Source organism: Nilaparvata lugens, chromosome 1 (genome assembly GCF_014356525.2).
Source record: "Nilaparvata lugens isolate BPH chromosome 1, ASM1435652v1, whole genome shotgun sequence".
NCBI classification, from domain to species: domain Eukaryota; kingdom Metazoa; phylum Arthropoda; class Insecta; order Hemiptera; family Delphacidae; genus Nilaparvata; species Nilaparvata lugens.
The window spans coordinates 65890453-65903546 of NC_052504.1; the positions used below are offsets into that span (position 1 = coordinate 65890453).

Genomic DNA, 13094 nt, shown 5'->3' on the forward strand with positions numbered 1-13094 from the left:
AGGTGGCTGTGAACACTTCACAGCATACTAATCATATCTTTCTGATTCTCGTTTAGTATTGATACTTAATAGTATTCAAGGGACTTAATCGGTGTAACTATATTAAAGTCGCAGAGATTATTTCATCACTGCATGGTACATTACGTAGGCTATATCGTATTGATAACAACACCGCTTAGTAATAATTTTGAACAAAGTTTCAGAATTTGCACAACAATTGAATCAGGTTATTTCTATGTACGTATAGTAATTTTCATAAATAAATTATGCTATAATTTGATTTGGATTCAAAATTTGCATATGCAGATAATGAATGTTAAATATGGTATAAAAAAGATGTGGATATGACGATTAAATTGATTATTTATATATTGAGTTAAAAATAGGTTCTACTTAAAAACAACTAAATATATTTAATGCCAGCACATGCTTACGCTGCACAGTGCACATGTTGCAATAAACTATTTATTAAAAAACACTAATTTTGATTAGTTTCCATTTGAATTTCCTGGTTCGTTTGTTTTAAAATATGATTATTTCTTAATAAATAGTAATTGAGTTGATATGATGCAATAAGTGAACTGACCAGTGAGTGATGAGGTCCATGAACATGTTGATGTCTGTGAGCATTCAGATTATGTTCGGTAGCAAGCTTTTGCTTTTCTGAACTTTCAAACTTGTGAAGGATGTGCTTCAATTGATTGATATCAATATTTATGTGTTCTTCTTTTTGAACCTGAAAATTAGAACATATCGCACAATTTCAGAACACCATTTGTCAACTAATAAGATATTCGTCTTATCATCCAATTCATCATAATGATTGGAAATAATTTTTTCTTGAAATAATATGTAGTGTGTCTAATTCTGGTCCTTCGTTTTTATGTGTATGATTTGTAGGTCGATACGTATTTATGTTTGTGTGTTTGTGATTTGCTTGTATTTAGGTGGTCACAAATGCAGATTCTGTTTTTGTTTTTAGTCCTTGAATATGCACCCTCACATACCGTACATCAACAACAAATCCAACAGAATAGGAAGTATGTTTAAAAAATCTGGTTATAAATTGACATTCAAATATACACCCAATTCAAAAGCAATAGACAATGCATATTAAATGAAGAAACTTCAAATCCCACATCCTCTTTGATTATCTTCTCAGCCAGACTAAACCCAATAGACACCAACAGCACACTAAAAATTGACATCCAAACCTTCTATATGTCTATAAGTTAAACCATCAAGATGACAGACCTGCCGAAAGATCTACTTGTCACAGTAAGTGGATAGATTCATTTCTTGAAGAAATTTGACTGCTAGATTAGTTCTATTTTATAAGAAAATATTTCAATTCTTTTAATATCCTTATAATAAAGATTATATTTTTAGAAATTAATAATTAGAATATTTGTTTACTTCCTAATCATTGAATATGACACTTGAAAATGGAATCATTTTCCAAAACCGTTGTGCTTGAGAAAATAAAAAGTTAGAAATTGAAAAATATTTTTCATATTTATAAACGAGGGTCATTTTTCCAACCTTCAGTTGGTCATAAATATAAGATGAAATTAAATAAAGGACAATTTTGTCACAAAAGTCACTTACACATGATTATATTTCTTCAACATAATTGCCGTGAAGGTTGAGGCATTTGTCATACTAGTGGACCAGTCTAATTAACAAAACTCTCTCCATAAAATGCTACCGCCAAATGAGTTCAAGTAGGCTATGAAATTGTTTTGGAGCTCCTCGTTAGTATGGCGAAGCTCTGCCCTCAAAGTCATATCTTGAGTTTGGGAAAAGGTATAAGTTACTATAGCCTAGTGGCCAGGTAAGGTTTGTATAGTGGGTGACCAAAATTATCCCATTTGATTTGTTGGTGAATCCGTTTTTGGTTGCCCTAGAACTGTGAGTCTGAGTTGTCATACATCAAGGAGATTTCAGTTGACGTCTTTCTGATATCATTGAGATATCAATGTGCGGTTTTCGCCATTCATTTTCTCTTCAAATTCTGTATTAAAATCATGTATAATATTATGAACACCTTCTCTCATTAAAAAAAACGAAGTTGGATTCAAAATACCGGTTCCAAAATGGTGAACCAAAATTTTGATGCGACATGAAAGTGGTTTTTATTTATTCTAATAGGATCCCCAATCAGACCTATAGTTAAATTTTCCTTGTTGAAATAAATATCCGGCTGTTTCCATACTTTTCTTCATTTCCACTATTCTTCCTTTATAAAAATCTTGTGTAATTTTCAAATAAAAATCTTATTTCATTTGTTCTCTAAATATGACTCTACTTCCATCTGTTAAAACTATTTTATAAATATAATTTGATTGTAAATATAGCAGGCTACTTTGAGTTTGAGTTCAAACTTTGACATGTGTGTCGTGTAGGTACCTTTTCTACCAATGATTGTAGAGTGGCGTCATCAACCTGGTGATGCTGGCCTTCCACTTGACCGAGCAATTCTCTCAGAGTCACTTGACTTGCCTCGCTCAGCTCCTCCACTCCCGAATTCAATTCAGTCAGTAGGGACAGAAGTCTGCAACACATCAACCAGTAATCTCACAAATATTTGATAACATAATAAACATGACATGTAGATGAATTAATGTTCAAAAATACGTTTCAAATATATTTGATAATTGAAAAATTCGTTTCAAAGACAAAATTTGCGCAATATTATAGTAAATATAAATTTACAGGCTTACATGCCTATTATATATCCATGTGATTTCTTTTATTGAAACGAATTTTTAAATAATTTATTATATCACTTTTTCAAATATGCATGATTTTCCATCTTGTTTCTAGTGTAATCCACATTTTACTGTACTCATCTATTATAATTTTATTTTTACATTATGTTTATTGTACAGTGCTATTTTTGTTTTTGTACCACTATGGGTCTGGTTGCACTCAGTGGAAATTGTCATATTGTTTGTATAAATAAATAATCAATAAATGAATATAACAAATCAATTAGTACCCTTCTATTTGTCTTTTCATGAACACGATATGTTTCGACTCATAAGTTCATAAATTCAATATGTTATATGAATGTATTAATTTCAATTATTTAAAAGCCGACTAGGCTAATAATGTTGTAGCCTACTAGGTAATATAAACGGTTCTGATACATTCTCTCTCCAATTCATTCTCTGATTTATTGTCTCTAGAATACGAAGTACCTACGAGAGTAGAAATAAAAGTGGAGGTTGCGTCTTCTGGTCCAATAGTATAGGTACCCTACAATGCTTTGAAAAGTACACATTTGATTGATCAGAGCAACTGATAACAAGTCCTACCAGAACTTATTGATAAAGAACTAGAAATGGCTTAATAATTTGATAAAAAAGTAAGCAAATGGTCTTTTGGTCCAATAGGTACTCTCAAAGCTTTGAGTAGTCGACATTTGTTTGTCTTTTTTTAGGGCTACTTTTAATATAAATAGGAATATAGATCTCAGTACCCTTTTAAATTATTTTGTCACAACATCTTTCGGACACGAATGCCATTTTCAATGCTTTCATTTTCACTAATGCCAATTTAAAAGGGTACTGAGATTTATATTTCTATTTAGACATATGATTTATCATAGCTTTAAAATTGTTCTCATGGAAATAATATTGGATAAAGAACTAAAAATGAGTTGATAAGGGAATTTGTTGCGAAAGTCGGACTTATGCTTGATGATGTGTGAAGTGTTGGTGGCAGGTGACGTGTGAGCGTCGGAGAGAGAGGGTCGTCGCTGCATGAGACTCAGCAGCTGCGGCACATCTCTGTCTCTCTCTCGCTCGACCGCATCGTCGTCATCGTCTGCGACTGCGTCGGCCGGCAGCTGCCGGGAGGCCGCATCCGAACACGTCATGCAGCTGCAGTTGGTGATCACCTCCACCACTTTGTTCATCGTCTCACTCTCTTCGCCGTCGTCTCCGCCTCCTTCCCGCTTGCACTTCAGTGTCACCTGCGTTCAAACAAACATAGTTTTCATTTCAACCTCTTCAATTTGAGAAAACATTCTCAATCGGTGCGCAAAACATTCGAGCAAGTTAAGAAAACCTCAACTTCCTACTTTAAAAAATAAAAACAAACTAAAATGAAATATTATTGATCCATACATACATTATTTTACATGATATTCACAATTTACAATTATATGAAAATATAATTAATTAAAATATAAATAAAAATATAATATCATCCAATACAGCCCAAAGGTGTAACCTATTACCTGGAATGAAATAAAAAACATATATTAAGTAGGTATCCCTTTCTTATATGTTTTATTAATTCCCCAAAACATATTTTGACTACGTGTTCAGTTTCAACTACAGTACTAGCCATTTTCAAGTGGGTATATTACCTGTAGATGGGTATCTGAATAGTTATGTTTCAAACAAAGGCATCACTCGAGAGAATATCAACGTCCTGCCTTAAAAAATAAAAACAAACTGAAAATAAATAAGGTACTATAATTCAAATATCTCTTAAAACTACACTTGTACAAGAGTTTTCATGTCAAGGTTCTGATTATCTCTAATCAATAGCACAAAAAAACTTTAACTCAAGTGTAGCTTGCACTGCAAAGTTTGCACTAAACTCATTTTCAAGGATCATCGCAAGTGAGGAGGTGAATTTCAGCAGCAAGTTGAATGTTTCCAATACAGCCTATAAAAGTATTGTTTGTTACGGTGCACAAACGTGGGGCTTTGAATGGCAGGAGAAAGTTGAGATGCTGCAACGATTTTTCTTGAGAAAAGTTTTTAGACTCCCAAAATGCTCTCCAAATTTTGCTTTATATTTGGAGACTGGACTGACACCCATTTTTCTGTACACACTGAAGCTGCACCTCGATTATGTGAAAAAATGTGTAAATCTTCCAGAAGAGAGGTATTCAAAGATCCTCACAGATGAGGTGATGCGAAGGAGGCTGTCTTTCTTCAGTAAATGGCAACAGATGGCAGAGGAGTATCAGATTCCAATGGAGCATTTCACAGGTTTCGACACTGAAGCTATCTTGAACAAAATTTCTGCAAACCTCAGAGAGAGATGTGAGGTTATATGGAGATGCAACCAGACACGTTCCTTGTATAGAGAGCTGAGTTTGGAGACGGATTACTTGAAGAGCAGCTAGAAGGCAACCGTGTATTAACTGAATGTTCAAAGCAAGGACAGAGCTGATATACCTCAACAAGTATTCCTTCACCGGCACACAAAAGTTGTGTCCCATGTGCAATCTAAGACAGGAAGAAGATGTTCACCACTTCATGGCTGTTTGTCCTGTCTTGAAGGAGATCAGAGAGAACGTTTTCGGAAGTAGCACCCTAAGCAGAGCCCAGCTGATACGACTCCTCAATGGAGAGGATTGGTTATCAATGGCGCGGTATTGCAGAGTGGCGTGGAGGTACAGGTACTAGTGTACAGTGTCATGGAGTTCAACTACTAGGATGAGAAGAACCGACGTTCAACTACCATAAGAGAGCTGCCACCACTACTATGCACAATGATAAGAAGATCTTTCAGAAACGGCTACCAACCTCAAAGCACCTCAGACGGTCGACAGACCATGAGTAATTGTCTGCAAAAAACCTTAAAGAAATGAACTTTTAAAACATAGAAAATTTCAAGCTATCAGAAATGTATATTAATTACTTTGTATATTGATCCATTTTTTGTTGTTTTCAATAACGACACTATTCTATTCTAAAACACTTTAGGTTCCACAGTTGCTACCCTCCTCCTTGAATTGGAAATCCAAAAAAATTGGTCATTCTAAACACTGCTGACCTTTTTAGGACACCCCCCAAGAATTTCAAGGAGGCAGTCGGCATTGATTAACCCTGTTTAACAAGGCTACTGTGAATACTGTGTGAGTAATAATGTCACACTTTTACTCTCCAATTTCACTTTCCATTACGAACTGGTTGTTAATGATCACTTTTCAATAGTTGAATTACTTATTAAAACAGTATTAAGTAATAAAACAGAATAATCCCGCCACTCCTACTACCCACGCTGCCAACTAATTGTAAATACCACTACATAAGAAGAGTGTCAACCAGTGTTGAAAAAGGACTCCGAAAGAGCTCCACAAATAATGTGAGTAAAAGCTAATAGCTTTTAATCATAAAGGTCAGACTGCTATGTCGTATTAAAAAAGTGAAAATGTTTGATTGACTCACATGATGGAGGGCGGAGGTGGAGGGCTGACAGGAGTCGCAGTAGGGGAGGACGTCGCCAGGGGCGGCGGGGAGGGTGCGAGGGATGCTGTAGCTGAAGCAGGCGCCGACGCACACGTTGTTGGGGAGGGTGAGGGGCTCGCACCCGGGGTGGGTGATCACCTGCTCGATTGCCGTCGTCTTGCACCACGAGTGCTTGTCAGGGTACAGCACTATGTTGTGCACCTGTGCACATCACAAACACCGCACCTCCTTTAGACCATGCTTGAAACTAGTATTAAAAACTATCATTATTTTTTTATTGAAAATAACAGTTCACTTGAATAACGAGAGCATTTTGATTATTTTTTTCACACTATGAACAGAGATGCAGTGGAATTTTTCCATTAGACTAGAAATAAAAGCGAAGTTGTCAGTTCCACATAATATTATATTTGAGCCGAACTATAGTTTCCAAGAACTCAGGGAATAATATCATCAGCGGTATTTTTGGTTTTCTTTTAAACCAAAATACCTCCGATGATGATGCCTCAAGTGCATTGAATAGAGAGAAAAGTATGGAACACAATTTTTTACCCTGCAGCTCTTTTTAGGATAGTAAGGTGGTAAACATATCAAAAGTCCTCACTCCTACCCCTTGTGCTAAGGGGGTGGTTCGAAAGTACCATACTTTGATTTTTGTACATACCTCGAACAATATGCGTGTCTTGTGGAAATTTTTGTCAAATAAAAAATTAAAGCTTACAAATAAGCCTACAAGTTTCATTTGTACATGTAAACTTCGCTTTTATTCCACCTTAATTTGACTATCCTAAATATTGGTATTATTATTTTGGGTGATTGAATGATCATTTAACCCTCCGATAGGCGCGTCATCAAAAGTGACACATTAGAGCTCGCGCGCTCTATTCGTGTAGCCCATTTTGTTTTAATTGTATAAAATAGTTCACTAGGTTTCTTTTCAAGTCACAATCGTGAGTAAGGTCTTGTATCACATTTATTATCACGATTAAAAAATAATAAGAGCAATTGTACAGTTGTTTCAGCTTGGAAAAATATTTCAATTTAACATGATTATGACTGAATAAAAATGGCTCATCATTATCAGCTTTAAACTCAAAATTTCTTCAAGACACAATAATAATTCCATGTTATATTCTGCTCAATATATCCATTAATTAGAAATCAAATTGAAAAATAAGAATATTTTACAAATTTGGATGTACGAATTCAGATAGTTTGTAAAATGTACAACTTTGCAAAATATTTGGACGAGAAGGAACACTTTCTTTTCACTTAATGATATTCTTCAATTTGTCCTTGGAAAATTACAAATCTGACAACAGCTCTTCATCACCACTATCCTCCTCATCCACATTCATTGGATCATCAACTTGTACCTGACTAGAATTGAAATTTTCATCTGCATTTCCTGTATCAGAAGGGTAAATTTCTTCTTCAACATGATCTATTTCACCATCATTACTATCACTCAAAATTATATCTTCTTTATCAGTGAAATAATCGCGTATAATAGCTCATTGTAGATTCCACTCTCATATCCGACTGTTCTCTACAGTTCATTGCAAAAACGGACGCACGGGCTACAGGTGTAGCCCAAGCAACTTTCAAGGAAATTTACTAGCACACATGCACTATTAAAATGTTGGCAATATATCAACTGCCGGAGTAGTGTGGGTTACAAAAGGCGGTTCTGTCCACCTGTTCCCCCCCAATGAGAAAATTGAAATCTGACTAGACAGCATTTTTGTACCTTTTTGTACCACCAACCAAAAATTTTGTACCCTAACCATAACCGAGATACAAGCAAAATAAAAAGGGGGGAACAGGTGGACACTTTTTTCCCCCTACATCAAACTTGAAATCTGACTATATCATATTTTTGTACCATTTTTGTACCCTTTTGTACCACCAAAAAAAATTTTGTACCTCAACCATTACCGATATATAAGCAAAATAAGAGGGGGGAACAGGTGGACACTTTCCCCCCCACATAAAAAATTAAATTTGACCATACCATATCAATGTACCATTTTTGTACCCTCCAAAACTGTAGAAAAAAAATTTTGTACCCTCACCCTAACCGAGATATAATCAATATAAAATTCGGGGGAACAGGTGGACACTTTTCCCCCCAACAACAAACTTGAAATCTGACTATAATGTATTTTTGTACCTTTTTGTACCACCAAAAAATTTTTTTGTACCTCAACCATTACCAATATATAAGCAAAATATGAGGGGGGAAACAGGTGGACACTTCCCCCCCTCCAGATCAAAAATGAAATTTGACTATACCATATCATTGTACTATTTTTGTACCCTCCAAAACCATAGAGAAATAATTTTGTACCCTCATCCTAACCGAGATTTAATCAATATAAATTCGGGGGAACAGGTGGAAACTTTTTCCCCCCACAACAAACTTAAAATCTGACTATACTATATTTTTGTGCCACCAACAAAAATTTTTGTACCTCAACCATTACCGATATATAAGCAAAATAACAGAGGGGGGACAGGTGGACACTTTTCCCCCCCACATAGAAAATGAAATCTGACTATACCATATCATTGTACAATTTTTGTACTCTCCAAAACAATAGAGAAATAACTTTGTACCCTCACCCTAACCGAGATTTGATCAATATAAAATGTGGGGGAACTGGTGGACACTTTCCCCCCCTCCCTAATCAATAAATGGAATTTGACCATAACATATTATTGTATCATTCTCGTACACTCCAAAACCATAGAGAAATAATTTTGTACCCTCACTCTAACCGATATTTAATAAAAATAAATTGATGGACATTTAATGATGGACAACAGATGGACATTTTCCCCCCTCCCCCCCAACTACAACAAACTTGAAATCTGACTATACCATATCATTGTACCATTTTTGTATCTTCTTGCTCCACCAACAGAAATTTGTGTACTGCAATAATAATCAATATATTGCAAAAATAAGAGGGGGAACAGGTGGTCACTAGTTCTCCTTTTTGTCAAAAATGGAATTGGACTATACAATGTTGTTTTTCGATTTTTGAAAAAGAAAAAATTTCATACCAATGTCAGAACTGAAATAGAAGTGAAAAACAATTGAGAAACCTACGACTTGGTGTGGGAGGAGTAAATTCATCAAAAACTAATGTAACATCTTAAATTTGACATATTCATTTAATCTGACAATTCCATATCATAGTTCTATTTTTGTACCATTAAAAATGTTCATCACAAAATTTTCTACTCTCGAATGGAAATTTGAAGTGGGAAAATGTTGCCTTTTGCTTTTCAATTATTGTACAAATACAATTGTTAAAAAACTAACTAAAAAAAAATTGTGTCTTCTATGCATTGCTTTATCCAAAGATAAGTTGTTTCAACAAAAATCAATTCCAGCATTCAATAATATAATTTTTTTAATAAATGCATTTTATAACTAGAATATACAACATCATGATGTTTAAAAAGATGCATTTTACATTGAGAGTGGGCTGTGGCAGTCGACCATATTGGAAATATCCCATAAGATCCAATTTAATCTTTTGAAACATGCAGCACCCTTATTTCTGTACATAAAATTACGTTTGATGTGTCATTGGAAATATATCATTCTACAAGCCATTTTCTTTTTAGTTTTTCAATAAAAAACTACTTCAATGAAATCACAGCACAAAAAAACTTATTCAAGTTTGAAACTTCATAAATTTCGAAACAAATATTAAAAATTTGAGAAAGCCAATCCCCAGTTACATTAAATGATTCATTGGAATATTACTTGTTCCAAGAAGACGTGTTGACTTGTAGATGTGATGAGTTTCAAATAAATAAGTGCATGTTTTGCATTGAAATAAAGTTGATCTTATGGGACATCATTATTGCAGTACAAAAATTTCTGTTGGTGGAGCAAGAAGATACAAAAATGGTACAATGATATGGTATAGTCAGATTTCAAGTTTGTTGTAGGGGAGGGGGTAGGGGGAAATTGTCCATCTGTTCCCCCGCATTTTAAATTGATTAAATCTCGGTTAGGGTGAGGGTACAAAATAATTTCCTTACTGTTTTGGAGGGTATGAAAATGGTACAATAATATGGTATGGTCAAATTTCATTACTTGATTTTGGGGGGGGGGGAAGTGTCCACCAGTTCCCCCGCATTTTATATTGATTAAATCTCAGTTAGGGTGAGGGTACAAGATTATTTCTCTACGGTTTTGGAGGGTACAAAAATGGTACAATGATATGGTATGGTCAAATTTCATTTTCAATGTGGGGGGGGGGAAAGTGTCCACCTGTTCCCCCCCCTCTTATTTTGCTTATATATTTCGGTAATGGTTGAGGTACAAAAATTTTTGGTGGTGGTACAAAAATGGTAAAGTCAGATTTCAAGTTTGTTGTGGGGGGGAAGAGTGTCCACCTGTTCCCCCACATTTTATATTGATTAAATCTTGGAGAGGGTACAATTTTTTTTCTCTACGGTTTTGGAGGGTACAAAAATGGTACATTGATATGGTATAGTCAAATTTCATTTTTGATGTGGGGGGGAAAAGTGTCCACCTGTTCCCCCCTCTTATTTTGCTTATATATCGGTAATGGTTAGTAGTGTACATTTGAGAGTTCTGCACAAGACCAATAGGAGATGAGGGGCGTGGCCTAAAACCCCCGCCCCCTTCCCCCCTCCACCCCCCAGCCATAGTGTCGGCCATTTTGGCCACACCCCCTGACTTCCCATTGGTTGGGGGCATGTCCAAAATGGTGGATTTCCCCCCTCCACACCCCCCCTCCACCCCCTGCCCATGAGTCAGCCATTTTGCCTCCCACCCCAACCAATAGGAAGGCAGAGCACCCCTTCCTGTCAGCCATTTTGCCCCCCTGACTACCTGTCACCAATAGGAAGGCAGAGCACCCCCTCCTGTCAGTCATTTTGCCCCCCTGACCACCTGTCACCAATAGGCAGAGGCCAGTCAGCCCCCACCCCAACCAATAGGAAGGCACCCCCCCAGCCATTTTGTCCCCCTTCTTTGTTGACCACCACCACCAGGTGCACCTGTCACACCTCTAACACCTGCTGGGCCAGCAGGCAGGCTTGCCAACAGCTAGCATAAAAAATTCCCAACATTCAGATATTTAAATCTCAGATATTTAAGATATTTAAATCTCAGATATTTCAAATTTTCAAATCTCAAATTTTTAAATCCCTACCAGCCAGCAAAACTTGCAATTTCAACTATTGGTGGCAGAACTCGCAATATCAACTACTAGCTCTTCCCCATATTGAATGAAAACTTTGTACGAATTTCTACATTATATGTTAGACGATTCTACAACAAATCAACATTAGGCACAGTCTCCTTTTTTCCTCCACCACAGGAAGAATGAAAAAAATTACATTTCATATTTTTGGTGAAATATAAGATGTTATTTCCCTCACACTATGCTGTAAAAGGAATGGTGGTGCTTTTTTTAATGTGCTATCCCCATATTGAAAAACTTCGATTGAATTTCTATAATAGGTTGTATATAGTGATAATCTTTTCTACATGCTACTATAGTTATTCTTTATAAAGTGTTAATCAACATTAGGCCTATTGCACAAATTGGAATGGGTTTTTTTTTTTTTCATATATTCCTTTCTTCTTCTAAAAGAATAAGAGGCGATTTACCTTCTCGATGTATACACTTCAGATAGAGTTTTTGTTTGTTGAAATCATCAAGTGTTTTCACATTCAAAACACTTAGAAATTTCTCAGGTAAGTAAACTTCACAATAATAGTCACCATTGCTGTCAAGATCGTATAACCTCATGATGATACGTTGTCCTTGTTGTGTTCTCACCAATCTAGCATGTACAACACGGTACCATGAATCATGCACAAGATCTTTGAGTGAGACTGTCAGATATTCCATTTTTGAAAAATAATTGAAAGATTTCATACTGAAATGTTGATCATTTCCACTGTTACTCCGCTGTTGATAATCCATGATTCTCGTCGCGCGCATGCGTGTGACTGAACTAAGCTGTTGTCGGTTGAAGACTGAGTGTTCAGCCAACAGCTGCTGCTTTGCCTCCCCCCCTCTGCTGCTCCTTCCATGTTCACCGCTCCACCTGCTCATTTACACATTCCTTTCTCTAGGCTCTCACTTTCTACTAGCTCCCCTTCTTCTTCTTCCACACTTCCAGTTTCATGTAAGATAACAATATTTCTTCTTCAATTTTTATCAGTTTGTCTACACTCAATCTAAATGGTCTATAATAAGCTAAATAATCACTGATATCACTAACATTCACGAAATTTAAAAATATTGATTTCAATTGTCTAGCAATACTTTTACTATTTCCCTCTTCAGCAGAATGTATTGCTTTTTCACACATTTCATACCATTCAATATACTCTTGTAGTTTTATTTCCAAGCATTCTGGTGCATAAGACCAAGTTTGAGGATTCATTATACTCTGCAGCTGGTTCAAATCTAAATGAGCGGTACAAGAACAGTGAAATTTATTGGTTTCCGCCATCCCCCTCCACCTTAGCTACAGGCTAGACTGCATACTCTTGCTCTATGCGAATTCAAATCAAATCCACAATAAACACATAAAATGTTTTTTCCATCAAAATAGAATCCTTGTCGTGCATAGTTGCATCTTCACTGTTTTATAGTTTACAATGCTTCATACTTTCCATTCTATTATTTTCACATGTATAATCGCCTTTGGAATTTTGCAAACTCAAATTGTTTGCTGCTGCTGCTCTATTCTCCTTTCTCTCTGTTTGCTTGTTACTCAACAAGATTGTCAAATAATGATATGCACTAAAAAGTGCACAACGACCATTGTTTGTTTTGTTATGAATTTTGCATACACTAAAACACCAAG

The 13094-nt window shown here is 35.7% G+C and overlaps 1 protein-coding gene across 2 annotated transcripts in view; it reads right to left on the minus strand.

Annotated features, from left to right (window-relative positions):
- The window catches only part of LOC111058210, a 53977-nt gene that overhangs the window by 2361 nt on the left and 38522 nt on the right, over positions 1–13094 (minus strand). For both annotated transcript variants that reach the window (XM_022345713.2, XM_039440010.1), the window contains exons 3-6: positions 6198–6419; positions 3696–3979; positions 2410–2554; positions 587–736 (exon numbers count right to left, since the gene is read on the minus strand). In XM_022345713.2, coding sequence (XP_022201405.2) covers positions 587–736; positions 2410–2554; positions 3696–3979; positions 6198–6419 — 801 coding nt within the window. The remainder of the gene's footprint in view (positions 1–586; positions 737–2409; positions 2555–3695; positions 3980–6197; positions 6420–13094) is intronic.